We start from the raw sequence: 24722 nt of genomic DNA, 5'->3' as shown, positions 1-24722 counted from the left end.
TAGCATTCTCTACCTGCCTCCAAAGATGTTCGGAGGGATCAGCCCAGGAGGCAGATGTCCTCTAGGCCCATCCCACCACTGCTCGAAGGCCCCCAGAATCGTGGGAACCTAGGCATCTGCCCAGTATGCCTATATGTTAAGATGCCTCTAGTTCCAACATGTATCATAGCATATTTTTTAGTAAATATTCCCTCTTCGTTGCATCGTAGTCACATAAATAGAGTGTGTAGTGCATAAATAGAGTGTGTAGTGCTTCACAGATGATAGAATACAACTTATGTTGCAACGGAATTAGTACAACCTGTGTACAAAGCCCCAGATTCAGCATAACGGAACATGGTGGGAGGAACAGCCATTGGGCCTGATGTATCAACAGTTATTTGCATTAAAAAATAAAAGAAGAGATAAAAGTAACATTTCTATAGTTTTCGCATTTTTGAAGTATCATCTAAATGTATGTAACTTTTTCAATTTTATTTATCTGGGTTTTTTTTGCTAAATTATACTTTTCGAGGTTTTTTTTTTACTTTTCCAACTTCTATTGAAAATGAATGGGAACCTTGTGTATCATTGGTTTTTCGTGTAAATTGTCACCAGCTTTTAATGGTGAGTTATGCAATAGGCAATGATTGTTCTTGTAGTTACACCTGTATAATATGTGTTTTTACTAAAAGTATATGCTTAAATTATTATTTTTTTATTATACATATATATATGTTGAACTAGTTTAAAAATGTTGCACTTATATTTACTATACGTACACTTAGAAATTTATATTATATTTATAGAAAAATCTCTCTAGATATATAGGGGGTAATTCTGAGTTGATCGCAGCAGCAAGTTTGTTAGCAATTGGGCAAAACCATGTGCACTGCAGGGGGGGCAGATATAACATGTGCAGAGAGAGAAGGATTTGGGTGGGTTATATTGTTTCTGTGCAGGGTAAATACTGGCTGCTTTATTTTTACAATGCAATTTAGATTTCACTTTGAATAGACCCCACCCACATCTAACTCTCTCTGCACAAGTTATATCTGTCCCCCCTGCAGTGCACATGATTTTGCCCAATTGCTAACAAACGTGCTACTGCGATCAACTCAGAATTAGGCCCATAGATAGATAGAAAGAAAAAAAAAAAAAAAAAAAAAAAATATATATATATATATAAAATAGAATTGTCTTATTAAAAGTTACCTCCCCTTTAATTGTTTTCTTATAATGTCCACTAGTGAAGTAGCTATCCTTTTCTCCAGCTCTGAAACAGAGCATGCGGACTTCATTTAATTGTTTCGAAATGCGATAAAACCACCGAAAAGTAGATTGCGATATTATCGCACTTTTGGCCTTTTATCGTAATCACATTTTTTCTGAAACATTTTTTATACATACTTTGAAAAAAATAAAAATAAAAAATTGAACCTAATTAATTGCACTCTATACTGTATTTCATTTACATTCAGGCAATGTTTGTTCATACAGTATTGCAATTACTTTTCAAGTCTTCCCTTCTGGCCAGTACATATAGGACAAATGACAGTTGGAGTTTAAAGACATAAGTTTGTTGTTGTTTTTTTTTTGTGTGAAATTTTACATGAACAAGAACGATTACAATACAAAGGTAAACTCAGTACCAGCACAATAAAATTGTACAAAGAGGTAAAAAAATTATAAACCCATAGGACTATAATATATAGCCGGTGGTCCATGTGACCAGCTCAGGACCCACTGGACATTTGTTATAAAAAAAACCAAGGAAAAACATAAGTTAGGGTGTAAGACACAATATTAATGAGTAACAATAAAAAAGACAAAAATGGAAGAAAAAAAAAAAGAGGTGGTTAATAAAAATAAGGGGAACCAAAGAGAAAGTTGTAGTTTGATACTTGAGCATGAGTGCAGTTGAAACAACCGGTATGGAACCATCATGAGTACAATGCAGAGATGATTGAGGGGGTGACCTGATTTCATAGCTCCCAAGTAGGTTTCCTGTTTCCAGAAGCATTGACAGAAAAATAAAGGTCATAATTCCAACCTTGGTTAGGCTGATAGCAGCTCATGATGAGACTGCTGGATGCAGCAGGTCATCTGGAGATAAATGATCCTGTTTAGGGTTCAATGCAACTGGGTTAAGTAATGAAGAAGATGGATGCAATCACTCTAAGCCTCTAGGAGAAGAGGACAGAGGGCTATGTGTGCTCTGAAAATGGGCCATATTTGTGCTCACGGCAGGTCACCTGCTAGAGGGCTCCCCCCCTTTACAAACACAAGTTCAGGTGCACGGGGAGACCTCAAGGAAGAACAGCTGACGCCACAGATGGTGGATCACTTGCTTGGCAGGATTTGAGGTGTGCAAATCAATTCCTTTAATTACTTGTCAAGTCTATTTCTAATAGGAGAGTTAAGGACCCTGAAAAGAGAGACAAAATAGAACCAGCCAAGGGAAAGAAAGGATTATGAAGAAGGGAATTAAATGGGAACTATTTCAAAATGCAATAGGCTTATGGAAAACAAACACACTGTAAATCTCCATAGCCATACAGCAGCTCTCACGTGTCCCACCTCCTCGTGGCATCAGAGTCCGTGTCCTTGGCTAGGACTTTATATCTTTGGCGTGCTCTCCTGATGATTGTTGTCTGCATTCAAACTCATGGACACCCAAAGAGTCAACAAACCCAACGCTAAACTATTTGCAAAATGAATGTAGATAAAGTATAACAATAATATAGAGCTGAAATAATCTTTATTGTAGCCATTAGAACCTTTTTTTTTTTATTTGTGGAGGTTTTTCTCCATTGAAGTTAATGCAGATTAGTTGTATCATGTTGTGGCTTCAGCATGGGACACCCCTGTCCTACGCTTCTCCCCAGTTCACCCTTCAGCAGTTCAGCCCTCTACTTAGCATGTATGCTGTCACGGGCAGGGCCCTCCTTCCTCATATTCATCCCTAGCATCATCCTGCGCTCAGTGTCTCCTGTCTTCCAGTCCCTTTTACCAACTTTGAGTCTGTGTGCTCACCCTTTATTGGGTGAAGGCTCAATGAGTGCTGGCCTACCTCCGCCTGACCCAGCTGTGCTTGCTGGCACCCAACCCATGGCTTTGTCCGCGTCTTGCTTAAGTCATTATCTTCTACACTGTACTGTACCATAGACATGTCAGCTTACAGTTACTGTACCATTGTTATAGTATTTCTGTTTCTCTTTTACTTGTATATGCCCTATGAGATACTGCGGAAACTATGTGGTGCCTTAGAAATAAAGATAATATTTAAAAAAACATATAAAGGAGACTACAAGATAGGATAAGACAAAGAATATGAAAGCACCCAATACAAAGGAAACAAGAAGTATTGTCACTTTGACATGACCTGATTTGGGAGGTACATAGACCTGAATGTGGTAAGGTTCTATTACCGTTACCAATCATGTGTGACACACCGCCCCGGCCTCCAGCACTAAAGAGGTTAATCAGTCTGACCCAGGGCTCAGGCCTTACCAGGAATAGGACTTATGGCAGGATTGTTGGAAGTTACACTGTGACCCTGGGGACAGGAATAGGAATAACATTAGCCAGGCTGTTGTACTGGGTTTGGCAGCCAGTGTCTGAGTCAATAGAACATTTCCTTTACTCACAAGCAGAACAGAGCGGCGTTATCAATACGGATAGAGATAAATCTGTCCTGACACTGATGGAAAATAACTGATGATGCAATCAAGCAAAGAGCAGACATTGGGCACTATAGCGTCTTGATACATGTCAACACAATAGAGTCCTATTGTGAACTGCAGGCATAGAAACAGGAGGCAGGAGAAGGTGGAGAGCTGGCTGATTACTTCTGACATGGAACTACTTACGCTAAGAGCAGGAGAAAGAAACCACTATGCGGCCGGAGAAGGCAATTGCACCCCATGCATAATGCATGTGCGTATCCCTACGCTTGGCTTCATGGGTTTGGTCAATGTCATTGCGCACTTGTACCAGCCCTGTCAATGAGATACGTCTGAAAACAGTCATGTGTCAGCAACCCATACCGCCCCTGCGCGTTGCATACAATTCTTAATATCCCATAGATGAGATTACCCTGCAAATACACAAGATAAGTCCACAAAACTGATTTGCCTCCAAATCTGCATCATTCCCGATGTCTGCCACAAGAGAACAGACCGTTTGCTGCCTTTTCTATGTGGCACTAGTCTGTATGCTGGAGAGTGGCGCCAAGAGGAAGGGAGTGGGTACAGATTACCTGCCTCAGTGTGGACCCGGGTGTGCAGGGGAGGTGTAACCATGCCCCTCCCACAATACCGTAAGCACGCCCCCCAGTGCCTGCAGAATGTGGGAGCATAGACAATTCCCTTCCCCCATAACCGTGTCCCGCTAGCACCATGCCCATAGGAAGTCTCCTGATGCTTTGCGTTTTCGCACAGCGGGTGATCAGCTAATAACTGCGCATGCGTATGCACCGCAATGCGCACACCCTGCTGCAAAAGTTCTAATTGCACAGCCATTCACATGCTGATTGACAGGAGAAAGCCGGGGGTGGTAACTGACCGTTTTCTGAGAGTCAGGGAAAACGCAGGCGTGCCCAAGACTGTTCAGGGAGGGTGTGTGACGTCAGCTCCGGCCCCGATCAGTCTGTTCTGATCGCACTATAGGAGTAAGTCCTGGGCTGCGCAGAGACTGCACACACTGGTAAAATCCATTCACTGGTGAGTGAGGTGTGAACGGATTTGCAGCTGTCCGCTGACTGAGGGGCTTTTAGCAGCTCACCGTACACATGCGATCGCACACTTGCACCGCAAATATACACTCCCCTCGGGCGGCGACTATCTGATCGCAGGGCTACAATTTTAGCAGCCTAGTAATCAGGTCTGAATCACCCACTCCAGTGCCACCAGATTCTGCATCGTAATTCATGCATACCCTATCATTTAAACAGACCCAGTTGCAAATGTTTATTTTACAGCTCAGTATATCCAAGCTATGCCGTCACCTCTGAGAGTGTAGAGAGCGCAGTAAGTGGAATTATAATGACATATTTGTCTGCCAGACGTGCGGCTGCTCTATGAGTGAATCTGAGTTTTTAGTACTATTCAGTTTGAGAAGTTTCTTCAGGGAAACTGTGTATATGTCAGCGCCTGAGGCTTGAGATGTAATATTCACAAATTAACGTTTGTGATTCATTATACAGGAGTAATTGGCTAGAAAGGCGGATGTGTGGCATATTTTCTCTAACAGGAAAATATTTGGCTAAACGTGACATACCATCTTTATTTAATGCCGTTACGTCCTCACAGTGCATGAGTCATTTCTTTTGTCGGTAAATCGGTTGTTCGCATACTAGATCCTGCGCACAGAAAACCACCTGCTGTTTGCTTCACATTCTAGAAGCGCATACTCATCTCTCCCCTCTGTCTCTTGCAGTGTGCACGGGAACGGAGAACAAACTCAGCTCTCTCTCGGATTTGGACCAGCAGTACAAGGCCCTGCGCAAGTATTATGAAAACTGTGAAGTGGTGATGGGTAATCTGGAGATCACCAGCATCGAGCACGGACGCAACCTCAGTTTTCTGCGGGTAAATTTCAAAAGTTATTCCTTTTATTATTTATGCTTCATTGGAACTGCAATACGGAATCGCGCCAATTCCCAGAGACTTGTCAGAGGCCTTGTGTCAATGCTATGTATGAAAGGAAATAACTGTAAATGGGGAAAATAGTTAAACCATGAAATATTAGACTCATTTCACATTTGTACTGTACATTACATTTTCCATGTATTACCAGCGCAATGTGGTCTATAAGTGTCCGCAGTCCTGCTGTAACCATATAAACCTCCCAACAACTGCCGTCTCTGCAACAACATGGGGGCGTGGTTGGGTACACTGGGAAATGCAAACACCTCCTGTGTACTGCGCACTGCGGGACAGTCCTAGAATATTGGGACTCTCCCGCCAAAGGGACTTCACACCTCTGCATAATGCCTTATTGGCCTATTTATTAACATTATTTTTACTAAAATAATGTGAAAAAGGGTGTTCTCACACCCTTTTCACATTATTTTAATATCACTCCAATGTATTAAAGGGCACTTGTAGTAGTTTTCATGAAAAACAGCTCCAAGCCCACAGCTTAGTAATGCACATCGCATTTCCCATACTTATAATGGGAAATGCGAATCATGCGATATGGCCGTAAAAAAAAAAAAAGTAAAATAAACACTGCAGTGGGGCCTGTGATATTAACGCCAGCTCAGGCTGGCATAATAACAGGGCAGCATACGAGATGCATCCTTTTGGCCAGCTTTCTTTGCCCACTAGCAGAGAAAGCTGTGCGGGGATCGGACTCCGGTGATCAGCTATGCGTGTCCGGTGGACACACAAGCTGATCACTGGTAAAAAAAAAAAATACTTACCAGTCCTAGGAGCCGGAGATCGGTGCTCCGGTGCAGGCTGCTGGTCAGCGGGACCTCCTGTGTGCTGCTGTGACCCCCGATGCAGTAAAGTGATGCTGCAAAACGGCAGCTCAGTTTACAGCACTGGAGGTCACAGCAACGCACAGGATCTGATGCCCGGCAGCCCTGCTGGAGCAGCGATTACCGACTCCCTGGACTGGTAAGTATATTTACCGAAGGGGTGGTGGCCGCGGCGCGCGCGGGGGAGGGGGGGGGAGTCAAGATGTGGCGGCGGCGGCGCATGCGCAGCAGGACATCGTGGTATTTTCCCGAAAAACACCCCAATACCGTTGCGGATTGTCATCGCAGCTCTGTCCCTGCATGCGATAATTGATACATCCATGCGATGTAATCAATTATCGCAGTGCATTATCGCAGTGCAGATTCGGTCGATTTTACATGATGCGGATGGTGAGAAAACGGCCCCTTACTCTGCTGAAAACTAGACTACATTTCACTGCAGCTTGGCTTAGAAATAACTGCGGACAGTCCCAGCGTACAAGTGCTTGCGGTGGAGCCATCTGATTAGAAGGCCACAGTAGAGGTTATAAGGACAACTAGGAGACTGTTGTGGCAATCTGGATTATTTTGCTGATCTCTGTGTTAAATCAGCCACATGGCGGTCCTAAACAGATTTTGGTCCACGATTCGCTTATGCCGGACCAGGCCTAAAGCTGAAACTTTTGTTATGGTGCCCGCAGACGGTGGGAACATATCTCCCCATGTAATACCCGCATTTGAGGCCTCCCTTGTTGAAGCTGCACCCTCCCCAACCGTAGTGGTTCCACCGTTGCATATGAGTGGACTGAGAGGGTGGAGAGTAGATTTTCTGTGGCACTAATCCATGAGGCCCACAAATAAAGCTTCACTGTACATGTGCGGGCATTCTACATATAAAGGGGACCAGTAAATTCTGCACCGGTACCTGGCGATCAACAGTTGACCCGCTGACCTGCAGTGTATAATTCCATAACTTGGATTGCCTGAACTGAATGCTTTCTGGCCTGCTGTTTTCATTTTGGTCAGATCTAAAGGAATAACGTTTGTAATGTAGAAAAGCGACGCTTTGAAGTATAGAGACAGAGCTATTTTCCGTGCTCTCCTCCGTCTGACGTGTGTGCCGCCGATAAAGGAAACAGAAGTTTGAGGGGGACAGGGAAAGATACAAGAGGAACATGTCACCCGCTGACGCGCGCCATGTGCGGGCTGCGCCGGACCCGGGGGAGAGAGGAAACCGGCGGAGATACTGTCAGTCTGCCTGGCATGTCAGCTGCATTTAATTGACACGAATAGCAGTCACATCTCCTGTGTTACCTTCTGCCTGCCTATCAAGACACCAAAGTCTGTGGTTAACCCACTGTGCGCCGGCGTGCAGGGATACGTACACGGTAAGCAGAACTCGCCCAAGTGCTGCCAGCCAGGTAGCGACCGGGATCCTCCCTGCACATTAAATGTTGGAGAACAGCCTTTTCATCGAGATCTCTGTCTAATTATGGATGAAATGAAACTACAAAACTCATTACACATATCATTTAAGCTGAGTCTAAATCAAGCAAGCTTTCCCCAAGGTAAAAGGTAGCGGCTCACACACAGTGTTCCAACCTAATAAATCCATTTTTCATTTAAATACCTCAGCCGCTAGAGACCGAGGTTCCATTCTCTCCTGCTCAACAGTCCCTCGCTTAAATTGCTGCGCTGCCTGATTGCATTATAAGCAGCAAACAACACAGTAGTCCCCCTAGTACAAACAGTGTTAACCTTAAAAGTAATAACAATTGGTTTGTTTCCTGGCTAGAGAGTGACAGCCACGTCTTGCAGCCTTCCAATAAAAGAGGGGGCATTAATTGCTACATCTTACGTGCATTAATGGATCGGAGCCAGTAAGCAATACTTAATTACCGTAATAAAGCGTTGGACAGTTGGTTGTTTGTCGTATCTCCCATTATTCATGTCTCCAGCCTATCCTATATAATAAAAGGCTAGCGCTGCTCCTCACCTCTATGGGGGGAATTCAAGTGTTTTGAGCACCGGCGGAGCAATTCAAGTGCACAGGCTCTGTTACTGTTATGTTGTTCTGCCATTTTGATGGTAACTAGTAACAATGGGGGTCATTCTGAGTTGATCACTAGCTGCATTAGTTCGCTGTGCAGCGATGAGGCAAAAAAACGGCAGTTCTGCGCATGCGTTTGCAGCGCAATGCGCACGCGCAAAGTACTTTTACAACGCCTGATGTAGTTTCACACACGGCCTAGCGAAGCTTATCAGTCGCACAGATGACCGCAGAGTGATTGACATGAAGTGGGTGTTTCTGGGTGTCAACTGACCGTTTTCAGGGAGTGTTCGAAAAAACGCAGGCGTGCCAGGAAAAACGCAGGCGTGGCTGGGAGAACGCAGGGCGTGTTCGTGACGTCAAAACAGGAACTGAATAGTCTGAAGTGATCGCAAGCGCTGAGTAGGTTTTGAGCTACTCTAAAACTGCACAAAAAAACTTAGCCGCCGATCTGCGATCCTTTTGTTCGCACTTCTGCTAAGCTAAAATACACTTACAGTGGGAGGCGGCATAGCGTTTGCTCGGCTGCTAAAAACAGCAAGCGAGCGATCAACTCGGAATGACCCCCAATATACGAGGACCAATGATAATGCACGCACCAGCGGCCATTTTATTTGAGTGCAGGCCTCACTTGTACTCATAGAAACATTGGGGTATATTGACTAAGGTGTGAGTTTTTTAGAAGTGGAGAGTCTAGCTAGTATCTTATAGAAGCAGCTATGTTAATCTGATTGGTTGCTATGGGCAACATCTCCACTTCTAAAAAAACTGACACCTTAGTAAATATACTCCATAGAATTTGACGGCAGGTAAGAACCACTTGGTCCATCAGGTCTGCCCTGAGCGCATGTACACGTTCACAATTACACACTAGGGTCAATTGGTGAGAGCCAGTATATTTTTGGACTGTGCAAGGGAACCGGAGTACCCGGAGGAAACCCACGCAAGTACGGGGAGACTATTAAACTGCACACAGTGAGGGCCATGGTGGGAATTGAGCACATGACCTTAGTGCTGTGAGGTAGTAATGCTAGCCATTTGCCACTATCCATACTTTGTCATTCTTAGAGGACTACTGTATTTATTAACATTATTTTTACTAAAATAATGTGAAAAGGGCTCCAAACCTTTTAATTCACTTTTTTTAGTAACCCACACCGCATTCTCCATACTTATCGGAAATGCGATCTGGGCCAAATTTACAAAAAATAAAAAATGTGAAGAAAAAAAATCGCAGTGTGCCCTGTGATAATTTCGCCAGCCCAGGCTGGCGAAATCACAGGGCAGCACTGCGATAAGCTGCCTTCTGCACACATTTCCCTGCCCCCTGGAGGTAGTCGCGATGGGGAGGGGGTCGACCTGGCGGCGGTAGCGGCGATGTTGGCGGTGGCGGTGCATGCGCAGCAGGACATCGGTGTATTTTTCCAGAAAAATACCCCAATGATGTTGCAGACAGGCATCGCAGGAACAGAGCTTGCTCGCAAACTCTGTCCCTGCATGCAGGGCCGGCAACAGAAATCTTGGGGCCCCATGCACTGATATCTCTGGGGCCCCCCCACCCCCTCAGTCTGTAAATGCACTGTCACACACCTGTGCCCAACACTGGCAGGAGGCTTGGCTGGTTCAGGCATGCTCCTCAATGGCAAGAGACATGGAAGGCGATGCAGCGTCATAGTCATGATGTCGTGAAGGCTGCATGCACCACTGGGACGGGACCAAGTGAGGGGGGAAGGGAGGACTCTGCGGCCAGACACTTTAGCCCCATACACACTAGACGAGAAAGTGAGAGATCTCGCTCAGAAGGGCTGATTTGAGCAAGATCTTTCACAATATCGCCTAGTGTGTACACTCAATGTCGCTATCGATGCGCACATCGTTAACGCCCCCCCTCCCTCGTCTGAACTTGTACAGACGAGGAAGGTCCTCGTTAACGACAGCCATGCTGCCGTTGTTCCCCCCGCCATCGCTCCCTTCCTCACCGGCATCGGCAAGTGTGTATGCACTTGCCAATGCCGGCACCCGTCCGGGTCCCCGCCGCCGCCAATGTCGGCGGGGATCGACTAGTGTGTACTAGGCTTTAGTTAACTAAATTGGTGACAGACAGGCAGTTAGTTGTAAAAGTACTAAAAGTACTCTGACCCTCGGGGCACGGTAAGGGTGTCCCCTTTGACCACCCCCCTTTCGCCAGGCCTGCATTCATGCATCTATGACATGTGCCCAAACCCAAAGCCCCAAAATCCAGAAGAGCTCACACTTACCAGCACACAGCCGCCGCTATTCAGACCAGTCTCCCCACAAGCTGCTAGCCTGCCTGCCTCAGGCTGTTTTATTCTGTATATTCGCCAGCCTGGCAGTCATTTTAATTGCAGTCCTGCTTCTGCAGACTGCACGGCCGCTCCTCTCAGGTAGTTGCCACAGCAGAGACAGGGCGGGCCGGGAGGAGAGCGACATCATTGCACAGCTGACCTTGGGGCAGAGGGGGGTTACCACAGAGGTGCCGCTGTTCTTGTAGTGCTGGCTAATTATATACATTGTGGCAATGCGATGCCGCGCCAGCCGCCCGCTGTATAGTTAATAGCAGCATCATGCTGCTATTAACTACACAGCGGGCGGCCGGTGCGGCGGCTCGTTGCTGCGATGTATATAATTACTTCCATCCATGATGAGCTTGCAGCCGCCACACTGCCGCAGCCGGACCTCGGGGCCCCTCACAACGTTGGGGCCCGGGACGATTGTCCCCTTTGACCCCCCCTGTCGCCGGGCCTGCCTGCATGTGATAATTTATACATCCGTGCGATGTAATCAATTATCGCAGTGCAGATTTGAGCGATTTTATCACCTCACATCCGCATCCAAGGATGGTAATAAATAGGCCCCATAGTACATAGTATAGCAAAGAAGGAGGCACATGACATCATGTATTGGAGGGTGAGAAGTTAGTTTGAAGTATGGAGGCTAGAGAAGTACCCCGCAGTGAATCAGAGCACTAGATCCTTCATCTAGCAAGCTGTTAGTAGGAACAACAAGCACTATGCAAGCCTGTAAAAGGCACTTGTACACACTCTGCATTCAATTAACTGATTCAAATTGTATATTTTAACAGACTTCTTTGCTGAAACATTTTTGCTACAGTGAGCGGCAGGATTTTTGCTACTGGCGTTGCGTGCCGTGACATTCTTGTATGGCATTGCAGTCAAATGTAGTGGTGTTAAGATAAAAATATGAAATGTGTAGTACACTTTACATGGAAAAAGTCATCTTGTCAAGTATTATGGTGTACAAAGTGCTCCATCAAAATCTTATCTTTCCATGTCATTACAGTAAAAATCAATACAATATACTGTATATGAACGTATTCACCTGACATGCATGGCTTATTGGGAAGAAACCTATTTTCACGAGCATATACCAGAGCATAGAAATCAATGCTTAACAAGCAGAGGGCCAGCGCTACCATTAAGCAACCCAAGGAGGTATTCTAGGGGCCAAGATTTAGGTGTCACTGCAGTGTGGGAACTTGTGAGTGGTGGGCCTAGGTGCAAAAATATCATTTGGGTCCCCCTCCTCCACCCCTATGCAAGTTCGCTACAGTATATGCTACATGGCAGTGGGTGAAGGGAAGAGCAGAGGGTGATAGGCAGTAGCGGATCTTGCCACGGGCAAGCAGGACTTTTGCCCGGGGCGCCGCCTTCCGGAGGGTGCCGGCGCCATCCGGAGGGCGCCGGCGCCATCTGGAAGGGCGCCGCACCATGGCAAGATCCGCCACTGTGCCCCCCGCTGTGCCCGCCGCTGGTCCCCCGCTTTGAAGTGAACCAGATGCTACGCGTCTAGTTTCCCTTCATGGAGAGGACCTGTGCTGTGAGGTGCGCGATGACGTCATCGCACACCGCACAGCATAGTGGCATAGACACTAGGGGTCATAATTGACCTCTAGTGTCTATGCTGTGCTATGGGAGAGACGTAATGACGTCTCTCCCATAGATCCGAGGACAGGAGAAGAGCAGCGCCGGCGGAGGAGGAGGTCTCTAGCGGTCTGGAATCAGGAGTGGGGATTGTAAGTATACTTTTATTTTTTTTTATTTTTCTTCCAGCGGCGCTACAGGGGGCACAAATGGGGGCGTAACTGACCACGCCCCCATATGAAGCCACACCCATATTTTTGCCCGGGGCGCCACAAGGGCAAGAACCGGCCCTGGTGATAGGGTAAGGGAGGGGGAGGCAGCGGTTGACATAGATAAGCAGAGGGTGGCAACGGAATGCAAGGGTCAGCAGAGGATGGCAACAGAAGGCAGAGGGTAACAGGGGTACAATCACAGTGTCCGATGCAGAGAACAGGAGGCATGTACCTTCAGGTGGGGGCAGGAACACAGCGGCCTCTGCTCTGTCACTGACAGGAGCTCTCCTCAGTTTTGCACTCAGTCAGTGCCAGTTACAGCGGTTGTGAGCTGCCTTTAGGGGGTCATTCCGAGTTGTTCGCTCGCTAGCTGCTTTTAGCAGCATTGCACACGCTAAGCCGCCGCCCTCTGGGAGTGAATCTTAGCATAGCAGAATTGCGAATAGAAAATTCTTAGCAGTTTCTGAGTAGCTCCAGACTTACTCTGCCATTGCGATCAGTTCAGTCAGTTTCGTTCTTGGTTTGACGTCACAAACACACCCAGCGTTCGCCCAGACACTCCCCCATTTCTTCAGACACTCCCGCGTTTTTCCCAGAAACGCCAGCATTTTTTCGCACACTCCCATAAAACGGCCAGTTTCCGCCCAGAAACACCCACTTCCTGTCAATCACACTCCGATCACCAGAACGATGAAAAATCCTTGTTATGCCGTGAGTAAAATTCCTAACTTTTGAGTAAAATTACTAAGCGCATGCGCTCTGCGAACCTTGCGCATGCGCAGTAAACGACTAATCGCAATATAGCGAAACTCGGCAACGAGCGAACAACTCGGAATGAGGGCCTTAATTCACAGACAGCAGTGAATCAGAATAAAAGTACAGCTGTGTGTTACTTAGAGGCAGTAAGTGGCTGTGATCATCAGTGCTGACAGGTGGCCGGACTCCTCTATCAGTTCCGGCACACACAAGGTCAGCCATGCCTCCCTAAGGTAAGGGGCAGGTCCCTCAGGCAGTGGGGCCCATCCTGCTCTCTGCTCTGGGACGGACATTCCTTCGACATTGCTCAGAATGGTATTCAGGGAGGAGGGGGGATAACACATTGGGGTCTGGGACTCCAGGTCGACAACAAAAAAGGTCGACACACCTTATGTCGACACCAATTGGTCGACACACCTTAGGCCGACATGGACAAAATGTCGACATGGATTAAAAAGTCGACAGGAACAAGGTCGACATGGAAAAAGGTCGACATGAGTTTTTTTTATTTATTTTTTTGGTGTCGTTTTCTTCGTAGAGTGACCCGGAACCCCAATTAGTGCACCGCGTCCCCTCGCATGGCTCGCTTCGTTCGCCATGCTTCGGGCATGGTGCCTTCGCTCCGCTTCGCTCGGCACAGATTACCGTTCCAATCGTAGTCCACGTGGATCGTTAAGTATGAAAAGGTTCCAAAAAAGAAAAAAATTGTGAAAAACTCATGTCGACCTTTTTACATGTCGACCTTTTGTCCATGGCAACCTAAGGGGTGTCGACCAATTGGCGTCGACCTAAGGTGTGTCGACCTTTTTGTTGTCGACCTGGAGTCCGGATACCAACACATTGCTGGTCTGGGCAGCAGCAGGCTCCTTAGCACCTGCTGCATCACTGGTAGTTCCGCCCCTGGGTCACTGTAAACACTGAGGGAGACAAAGTGGAGAAGTTGCCCATAGCCCAAATCAGCTTCTGTCATTTTATAGAAGGTGCTAATTAAATGATAACTAGGAGCTGAGTGGTTGCTATAGGCAACATCTCCACTTTATCTCTCAAAGGTTTGATACATCTCCCCCTTGTCAGCCCTCTCTGTGGTCACTTCTGCAATTTAAAAAAAGATGATTCGAGAGGGTGTCACTGGAGACAGTAACAGGCTCACATCACTGACGCGGGACCGGAGGGACGATGGATCCGGCTGAACCGGACCTTGATCGGAAGACTGGGGACATGAGCACCGAAAAGAAGCGTGGTGTGTGGCAGAGTGAAGCTGTCCTGCGCCAGCGAGCCCCTGCTGAGCGTGCTGATGCTGGGGGGTCAAGCACACAGTAAGCCGGTGCCCCTGTCTGTGTGTACGGCGTACTGATCTGCATAGATTAGCCAACATCTGTGACTCCGCCCGTCCCTGTGACTCCACCCAGCTTTAGAGACACAGGCACAAAGTCAAGGATCTGGGCTATTATATAGGATATATATATATATATATATATATATATACACATACACACACACACATTTTCACTACATATTTTATTTTATTTATTTTATGATCACATCACTAACTTTTCTGCAGGTTATTAAATTCCGTGTGTCACATACGGTGTGTCTGCAAGGGTTCGGTATGAATTATGGATGGCCGGGATGCAGGCCGCTGCAGGGGCGAGCGCTAGGAAGCCGCAGGTTATATTCTCCCTCTATGGGTGTTGTGGACACCCATAGAGGGAGAATCACCTACATCCAGTGTTGGACTGGGGCGTGTAGGGCCCACCGGGGAAATGCAGCGGTAGGGGCCCATGTTTAGGGATGTGACCAGTCCGCAGAGGGGGTGGGGTCTGCCACCTCATTGGTGTGACTAACCATTAGAGAGTGCAATGTCTGGGCCCCTTCATAAATATATACAGTAAATTCAGCTGCTGCATGCATGATAATGTACCAGATTAATAACAGCAATGCACTGTAGAAAATAGTATACACCATAGTCCAGTATAAGGTAACATATTTATAATGTATAATTCAAGTGCACAGTCTGGAACCTGATCCTTAGAGCAGGAGGTGGGGCCCCAGGCAGTAGGGCCCACCGGTGGTTTCCCCTGTATCCCTGTGGGCCAGTCCAAGCCTGCCTGCATCGCTGGTATTCCGGACCCAGCTTTGCACTGCTGTGCAGGATTCTGGGGTCGGCATTATGATCACTGGGATCCTGTGCGGCGGTATCTTAACCATACTTACCTACATTTTCTTTCTCCTCCGCCCCCCGCATCGGGAAATGCCGCTATTCGCGGGTCCGCGGGAAGGGGGCGGGGCTAAAATGACGCGATTTGCGTCATTTTAACCCCTTCTCCACCCGACGGACCCGCGTTATCTCTCCATCCTGCTCGCATCACTAGGGTGCGAGCAGGATGCGGGAGACCTGCCCACTCTTCCGGGGGTGCGGGGGGCTACCCCAAAAAACGGGATCCTCCCGCAGCTTCCGGGAGAGTAGGTAAGTATGATCTTAACCGCTAAAATGCTATACAGTACTAATGATCTGAAGTCCCTTTTATTTCTTCTCATCACTTCAGGGACATACAGTATTATATAAAATAGTATTTCTACCCAGAATGTTTTCTCCCTTCTCATTTAAATGGGAAAGCATTCTTGTCTGGATCCACAATACCACAGCTCTGCACGGTAACACTTCAGCTGTTATAGTACAATAACGGTGCGGATAAATAGAGCGCTTCTCTTTGTTGCTTATTTTCTCTTGTAGAGGCCTGGTCTGTGGAGGGTCCCTGGGTTACTGCGTGATGTGTTTTGTAAGCTGCTGAAATGCTGACACTGATTACAGATATGAAAATGCAGCAAATATAAAGGGTTTTTGTATCCACCGTGGGATAAAGAAGCCTTGGGGAAGTATTGTTAAAATGCTGCTCGTAGCATAAAATACACTGAAACATAATGGCGTTACCATTAATATTAACATTAATTTTCCAGGAAACAGGCTCATTCTTTCCAACTAATGGTTATATTTAATTTATAACATGGTGAAGAGACAGTTTGCCTGCATAATTTCTTCGGCCTTAACCTGAATATGGGCACTCTATTTACCAAGCAGTGAAAGCCGTGCTTTCACTGCAATGTAATGCCATCTTGAGATAGCCTTATGTATATCTTGCCTATAGTTGTCATTGGATACCAGCGAATACAGGGTCGCTAATGGCTCACGCTTCAGGGTCCCTAATCCCGGAAGGGACCATTTTCATCTTTTGGTTTTATGTACTGTGTGGCTATAGCTCTTTACCAATATCACCATGACAACCAGGCTTCTAGAACATCACAGCTGCTATTACATCTTGGATGCTTGGGCACAATTCAGACCTGATCTCAGCCGGCTACGATCAGTTACTCAGACATGCGGGGAGACGCCCCGCACAGGACTAGTCCGCCCCGCATTTTTGGCGCTACCAAACCCCCCCCCCCTCCCCGCACAAGTACAAAGGCATCGCACAGCGGCGATGCTTTTGTACTTGACTAGTAGCTACCCGTCGCTGTCCGGGTTGCAGCGGCTGCGTGTGACGGCAGGCAGCCGCCGCGGCCCGCCCCCAGCACGGTCTGGGCACGCCTGTGTTGCCCGGACCACACCCCCAAAACGGCGGCCAAACGCCTCCCACCCTGCTGAGATGACCATCGGGTGTCTGGCATGCGCCGGCGCACCATCAGGTCTGAATTAGACCCCATGTCGCTTAGTACTGCGGGAGCTACTGGGAGCTGTAGTCCGGCTCTGTGATTTGCACTCTGTAAGTAGCGTGAAACATGTATCCGTTCCGTCCAAAGTGTAAAAGTGTGAGATACTTGGGAGCAGTGCTGCTTATTTTTAATCCGGCTACAGATGGAAAGCTGCAGCCAGCACCTTTCTGGGCTAGATCTATCAAAGACTGGTGAGACAACCAGTCAGCTCCTAACTACCATGGTACAGGCTGTGTTTGAAAAATTACAGGAGCTGAGTGGTCGGTACTTTATCTCTCTCCACTTTATCTGTCTGCAAGCTTTGATACATTTTCCCCTGTGTCAGGCCGGGAAACATTGCCTTCCAGGGCTTGGTGGAACCAATGCTATGATGTACTATTTTACTTATCCCTTCTGCCTCATATTGGCACCTGGGTGGTTGGGAAGAGCTCTACTGCTTTCAGCATGAGTGAGTGTCGCACTTATGTGGGCACACACATGCTACAGTCACCCACGCACACCCCTCGGCATAGAAGGCTGCAAGTGCAAAGTGAACGTCTATATTCCATGTTCTTTAATGTGCATGCGCCAACCAGTCATGTGATCTGTAGACTTTTCCCATCTCTCTCCTGTGTGTCATCATTGAGTGCTGCAAGTATGGTAGTACGGGGCGTTACTGCGTACCTGTAAGAAATTGGCAGCCGGTACACAGTACCGCCGGGCCGACGACCTTGAAGCCGCTGTGTCCGAGGGGAGGAGAGCACAGTATGCGCCTCTCCTGCCCTTAGTCCAGTCTCGCTCCGGCGGCAGCCGCGGCGTGTATCACAATCAGGCGCCGGTTCGTGAGCCAATCAGAGCTCACAGACCGACAGCCAATCAGGAGCCACTGCTGCTGGACTGCTCGCAGACCGACAGCCAATCAGGAGCCACTGCTGCTGGATTGATCTTGCGAACCAGCGCCTGATTTGAGATACACGCCGCCGCCATCGGAGACCAGACTGAGGGCAGGAGAGGTGCGCGCTGCACTCACCTCTCCTTGGACACAGTGAAAGCATAGCCGGCCCCAGGCAGCAGAAGTGGTAAGTTGCACTGCTGGGGGCATATGTGTATCTGGCACTGTGGGGTAATATGTGTATCTGGCACTGTGGGGGCATATCTGGCACCGTGGGGGCATATTTGTATCTGGCACTGTGGGGGCATATCTGGCACTGTAGGGGCATATTTGTATCTGGAACAGTGGGGGCATATTTGTATCTGGCACTGTGGAGGCATATCTGGCACTCTGGGGGCATATGTGTATCTAGCACCGCGGGTCATATCTTGCACCATGGGGGCATATCTGGCACCATCGGGGCATATTTGTATCTGGCACTGTGGGGGCACATCTGGCACTGTGGGGGCATATCTGGCACTGTGGAGGCATATGTGTATCTAGCACCGTGGGGGCATATCTGGCACCGTGGGGGCATATTTGTATCTGGCACAGTGGGGGGCATATCTGGCACTGTGGGGGCATATCTGGCACTGTGGGGGCATATGTGTATCTAGCACCGTGGGGGCATATCTGGCACCGTGGGGGCATATTTGTATCTGGCACAGTGGGGGGCATATCTGGCACTGTGGGGGCATATCTGGCACTGTGGGGGCATATGTGTATCTAGCACCGTGGGGGCATATCTGGCACCGTGGGGGCATATTTGTATCTGGCACAGTGGGGGGCATATCTGGCACTGTGGGGGCATATCTGGCACTGTGGGGGGCATATGTGTATCTGGCACTGTGGGGGCATATCTGGCATCGTGGGGGCATATTTGTATCTGGCACAGTGGGGGCATATCTGGCACTGTGGGGGCATATCTGGCACTGTGGGGGCATATGTGTATCTAACACCATGTGGGCATATCGGGCACCGTGGGGGCATTTTTGTATCTGGCAATGTGGGGGCATATCTGGCACCGTGGGGGCATATGTGTATCTGGCACTGTGGGGGCATATGTGTATCTAGCACTGTGTAGGTATATGTGTATCTGGCATTGTGTGGGCATTTTTGTATCTGGCACTGTGGGGGCATATGTGTATCTGGCCTGCCATATGTGTACCACGCCCCCATTTTCATTGGCCACGCCCTATGTGGCATGTGGCTACACCAATTTTGAGCGCGCGCGCACACAGTACTACTAAGATTTTTTTTCTACTTGCACCACTGGTCAACAACATAATCTTTCCGAGTGAGTTTCTGTAACTAAACCCATAAGTACTATACTGCACACTTATTTATGCTTAAGGCCCGTACACACTGGTCGATATATCGGCCGTTCTCTTGAACGGCCGATACATCGCGGGACCATCGGCCAGTGTGTACGGGCGATACGTCTGTGAACTCCGTCGTTCACAGACGTATCGTGTCAGCTGCGCAGCACAGCCGACGGCCAATATATCTAACGATATATTGGCGCGTCGCTGTGTGTGTACGGGGCGGTCGTCCGACCGCCCGTACACATGCTGCGGCGGCCGGCGGTGATTGACAGGTGAACTGGGCGGGCGCCCGCCCACCCAGTTCATGACGTCAGTCCCCCGACGGATCGGGCAGTGTGTATGCACAGCACACTGCCCGATCCGTACATAGATATATCTGCAGATCAATTGATCTGCAGATATATCTACTAGTGTGTACCCACCTTCAGAAACAAAAACAATTGATAGATTTTATTTTCAGTTTTACCCTGTGCGCAGATAGATGAGCACGTACGCAAATGATTGCAACTTATGTCAAATTATGTCAAATTTATATACTGTACATATATATATTTAAAAAAAATATCTGCAGATTAAATGTTATTTGTGGAGCTTTAAACATGTTCCAATGCCACCATATTTGAAGCACTTGACCTGTATGGTCAAATTGGCAGTAATTGGTAAGTTGGTACATTTACAATTGCTTTGTTAAAGGCAGCTGTGATGTGATGTACTTCTTGCTGGGACAGAAATGATTGTGCCTGGAAAACAAATGAGATGTGCGCTAAACAGAGCTAATACTAGTGGCGTTGTATCGCACCGAGTGTTGGGCAATCAGAATCCCCGGGGCGGGATGCATCATGCATTTTGAATGTTTGCATCGACCACTGTTCACATATATATCGATGTTTATTAATGCCGTATGAAATGAATGTAGATTTATTTTAAGGAAAGAACATCCCTCCTGATAACAGCTGAGCTTTGTGGTATGGGGACTTACTGGTTTATGAACCACGGGGGATACCTCCCGGCGATTGTTGCAGAGAGGCTTCTATTAAGCAATACCACTTATAGATGTAGTTTCCTATCGGATCCAGCACCCGAATGTTTCTCTTTCCGAAGCTTGGTGCATATGGGAAATGCTGTCAAACCTCAGAAAACGCTGCTATCAGTGATAACATCAATGGTATGAAGCCATCGCCGGGAAACCATTGATGGTATGCACATATTGATGACCAGAAGTGAATGGCAGGCAGCGGACTAATAACTGATGGGGGTAATTCTGAGTTGATCGCAGCAGGAATTTTGTTAGCAGTTGGGCAAAACCATGTGCACTGCAGGGGAAGCAGATATAACATGTGCAGAGAGAGTTAGATTTGGGTGGGTTATTTTGTTTCGGTGCAGGGTAAATACTGGCTGCTTTATTTGTACACTGCAATTTAGATTGCAGATTGAACACACCACACCCAAATCTAACTCTCTCTGCACATGTTATATCTGCCCCCCCTGAGGTGCACATGGTTTTGCCCAACTGCTAACAAAATTCCTGCTGCGATCTACTCAGAATTACCCCCCATGGCCCTCATTCCGAGTTGTTCGCTCGCAAGCTGCTTTTAGCAGCATTGCACACGCTAAGCCGCCGCCTACTGGGAGTGAATCTTAGCTTATCAAAATTGCGAATGAAAGATTAGCAGAATTGCGAATAGACACGTCTTAGCAGTTTCTGAGTAGCTCCACACTTACTCGGCAACTGCGATCAGTTCAGTCAGTTTCGTTCCTGGTTTGACGTCACAAACACACCCAGCGTTCGCCCAGACACTCCCCCGTTTCTTCAGGAACTCCCGCATTTTTCCCAGAAACGGCAACGTTTTTTCACACACTCCCATAAAACGGCCAGTTTCCGCCCAGAAACACCCACTTCCTGTCAATCACATTACGATCACCAGAACGAAGAAAAAAACCTTGTAATGCCGTGAGTAAAAAACCTAACTGCATAGCAAATTTACTTGGCGCAGTCGCACTGCGGACATTGCGCATGCGCATTAGCGACTAATCGCTCCGTTGCGGAAAAAAAATAACGAGCGAACAACTCGGAATGACCCCCCATGTGCACTGCAGGGGAGGCAGATATAACATGTGCAGAGAGAGTTAGATTTGGGTGTGGTGTGTTCAATCTGCAATCTAAATTGCAGTGTAAAAACAAAGCAACCAGTATTTACCCTGCACAGACACAAAATAACCCACCCAAATCTAACTCTCTCTGCACATGTTATATCTGCCCCCCCTGCACTGCACATGGTTTTGCCCAACTGCTAACAAAGTTCCTGCTGCGATCAACTCAGAATTACCCCCCATGTGTACTGCCGGTGGAGCAGAGGTAACATGTGCAGAAAGAGTTAGATATGGGTGGGGTGTGTTCAAACCAGTGCCGTAACTAGACATTTTAGCACTGTGTGCAAAAAGTGGCATCTGTGCCCCCCCACCCCCTTATGCAATACAAGGGCAGTGCGCACCGCAGGCGCGCAAAGTAATATATAGTGGCGTGGCTTCATGGGGAGGGGGTGTGGCCACAAAATAATACCAATGCATATTACAGTACACAGTAGTCTCCATTATTCAAATTACGCCACACAGTAGCGCCACTACACCCTTTACACATTACGGCTGACAGTGTACCCTTATTACACATTACGGCAAACAGCGTCCCATTTTTACACATTACGGCACACAGCATCCCCTTTTTACACATTACGGCAGACAGCACCCCCTTTTTACACATTACGGCAAACAGCGTCCCCTTTTTACACATTACGGCAGACAGCGTCCCCGTATTACACATTACGGCAGACAGCGTCCCCCTTTTTACACATTACGGCAGACAGCGTCCCTCTATTACACATTACGGCACACAGCGTCCCCCTTTTACACATTACGGTAGACAGCGTCCCCTTTTTACACATTACGGCAGACAGCGTCCCCTTTTTACACATTACGGCAGACAGCGTCCCCCTTTTACACATTACGGCAGACAGCGTCCCTTTTTTACACATTACGGCAGACAGCGTCCCCTTTTTACACATTACGGTAGACAGCGTCCCCTTATTACACATTACGGCAAACAGCGTCCCATTTTTACACATTACGGCAGACAGCGTCCCGTTTTTACACATTACGGCATACAGCGTCCCCTATTACACATTACGGCAGACAGCGCCCCCTTTTTACACATTACGGCAAACAGCGTCCCCTTTTTACACATTACGGCAGACAGCGTCCCCCTTTTTACACATTACGGCAGACAGCATCCCCTTATTACACATTACGGCAGACAGCGACCCCCATTTACACATTACGGTAGACAGCGTCCCCTTTTTACACATTACGGCAGACAGCGTCCCCTTTTTACACATCACGGCAGACAGCGTCCCCTTTTTACACATTACGGCAGACAGCGACCCCCATTTACACATTACGGTAGACAGCGTCCCCTTTTTACACATTACGGCAGACAGCGTCCCCTTTTTACACATCACGGCAGACAGCGTCCCCTTTTTACACATTACGGCAGACAGCGTCCCCCTTTTACACATTACGCTAGACAGCGTCCCCTTTTTACACATTACGGCAGACAGCATACCCTTTTTACACATTACGGCAGACAGCGTCCCCTTTTTACACATTACGGCAGACAGCGTCCCCTTTTTACACATTACGGCAGACAGCGTCCCCCTTTTACACATTACGGCAGACAGCGTCCTCTTTTTACACATTACGGCAGACAGCGTCCCCCTTTTACACATTACGGCAGACAGCGTCCCTTTTTTACACATTACGGCAGACAGCGTCCCGTTTTTACACATTACGGTAGACAGCGTCCCCTATTACACATTACGGCAGACAGCGCCCCCTTTTTACACATTACGGCAAACAGCGTCCCCTTTTTACACATTACGGCAGACAGCGTCCCCCTTTTTACACATTACGGCAGACAGCATCCCCTTATTACACATTACGGCAGACAGCGACCCCCATTTACACATTACGGTAGACAGCGTCCCCTTTTTACACATTACGGCAGACAGCGTCCCCTTTTTACACATCACGGCAGACAGTGTCCCCTTTTTACACATTACGGCATACAGCGTCCCCTATTACACATTACGGCAGACAGCGCCCCCTTTTTACACATTACGGAAAACAGCGTCCCCTTTTTACACATTACGGCAGACAGCGTCCCCCTTTTTACACATTACGGCAGACAGCATCCCCTTATTACACATTACGGCAGACAGCGACCCCCATTTACACATTACGGTAGACAGCGTCCCCTTTTTACACATTACGGCAGACAGCGTCCCCTTTTTACACATCACGGCAGACAGCGTCCCCTTTTTACACATTACGGCAGACAGCGTCCCCCTTTTACACATTACGGCAGACAGCGTCCCCTTTTTACACATTACGGCAGACAGCATACCCTTTTTACACATTACGGCAGACAGCGTCCCCTTATTACACATTACGGCAAACAGCGTCCCATTTTTACACATTACGGCAGACAGCGTCCCGTTTTTACACATTACGGCAGACAGCGTCCCCTATTACACATTACGGCAGACAGCGTCCCCTTATTACACATTACGGCAGACAGCGTCCCCCTTTTACACATTACGGTAGACAGCGTCCCTTTTTACACATTACGGCAGACAGCATCCCGTTTTTACACATTACGGCAGACAGCGTCCCCCTTTTACACATTACGGCAGACAGCGTCCCCTTTTTACACATTACGGCAGACAGAGTCCCCTTTTTACACATTACGGCAGACAGCGTCCCCTTTTTACACATCACGGCAGACAGCATCCCCTTATTACACATTACGGCAAACAGCGTCCCATTTTTACACATTACGGCAGACAGCGTCCCGTTTTTACACATTACGGCAGACAGCGTCCCTTATTACACATTACGGCAGACAGCGCCCCCTTTTTACACATTACGGCAAACAGCGTACCCTTTTTACACATTATGGCAGACAGCGTCCCCTTTTTACACATTACGGCAGACAGCGTCCCCGTATTACACATTACGGCAGACAGCGTCCCCCTTTTTACACATTACGGCAGACAGCGTCCCCTTATTACACATTACGGCAGACAGCGTCCCCCTTTTACACATTACGGCAGACAGCGTCCCCCTTTTACACATTACGGCAGACAGCGTCCCCTTATTACACATTACGGCAGACAGCGTCCCCCTTTTACACATTACGGCAGACAGCGTCCCCCTTTTACACATTACGGCAGACAGCGTCCCCTTGTTACACATTACGGCAGACAGCGTCCCCTTTTTACACATTACGGCAGTCAGCGTCCCCCTTTTACACATTACGGCAGACAGCGTCCCGTTTTTACACATTACGGCAGACAGCG

The 24722-nt window shown here is 47.9% G+C and overlaps 1 protein-coding gene across 3 annotated transcripts in view; it reads left to right on the top strand.

The window, feature by feature from the left end:
* The window catches only part of ERBB4 (erb-b2 receptor tyrosine kinase 4), a 1260323-nt gene that overhangs the window by 482128 nt on the left and 753473 nt on the right, over positions 1-24722 (top strand). For all 3 annotated transcript variants that reach the window (XM_063933142.1, XM_063933143.1, XM_063933141.1), the window contains exon 2: positions 5419-5570. In XM_063933142.1, the coding sequence (XP_063789212.1) occupies positions 5419-5570 (152 nt within the window). The remainder of the gene's footprint in view (positions 1-5418; positions 5571-24722) is intronic.

Source organism: Pseudophryne corroboree, chromosome 7 (genome assembly GCF_028390025.1).
Source record: "Pseudophryne corroboree isolate aPseCor3 chromosome 7, aPseCor3.hap2, whole genome shotgun sequence".
NCBI classification, from domain to species: domain Eukaryota; kingdom Metazoa; phylum Chordata; class Amphibia; order Anura; family Myobatrachidae; genus Pseudophryne; species Pseudophryne corroboree.
The sequence above is the reverse complement of the archived record's forward strand: the minus strand, read 5'-3'. Positions and strand labels throughout refer to the sequence as shown.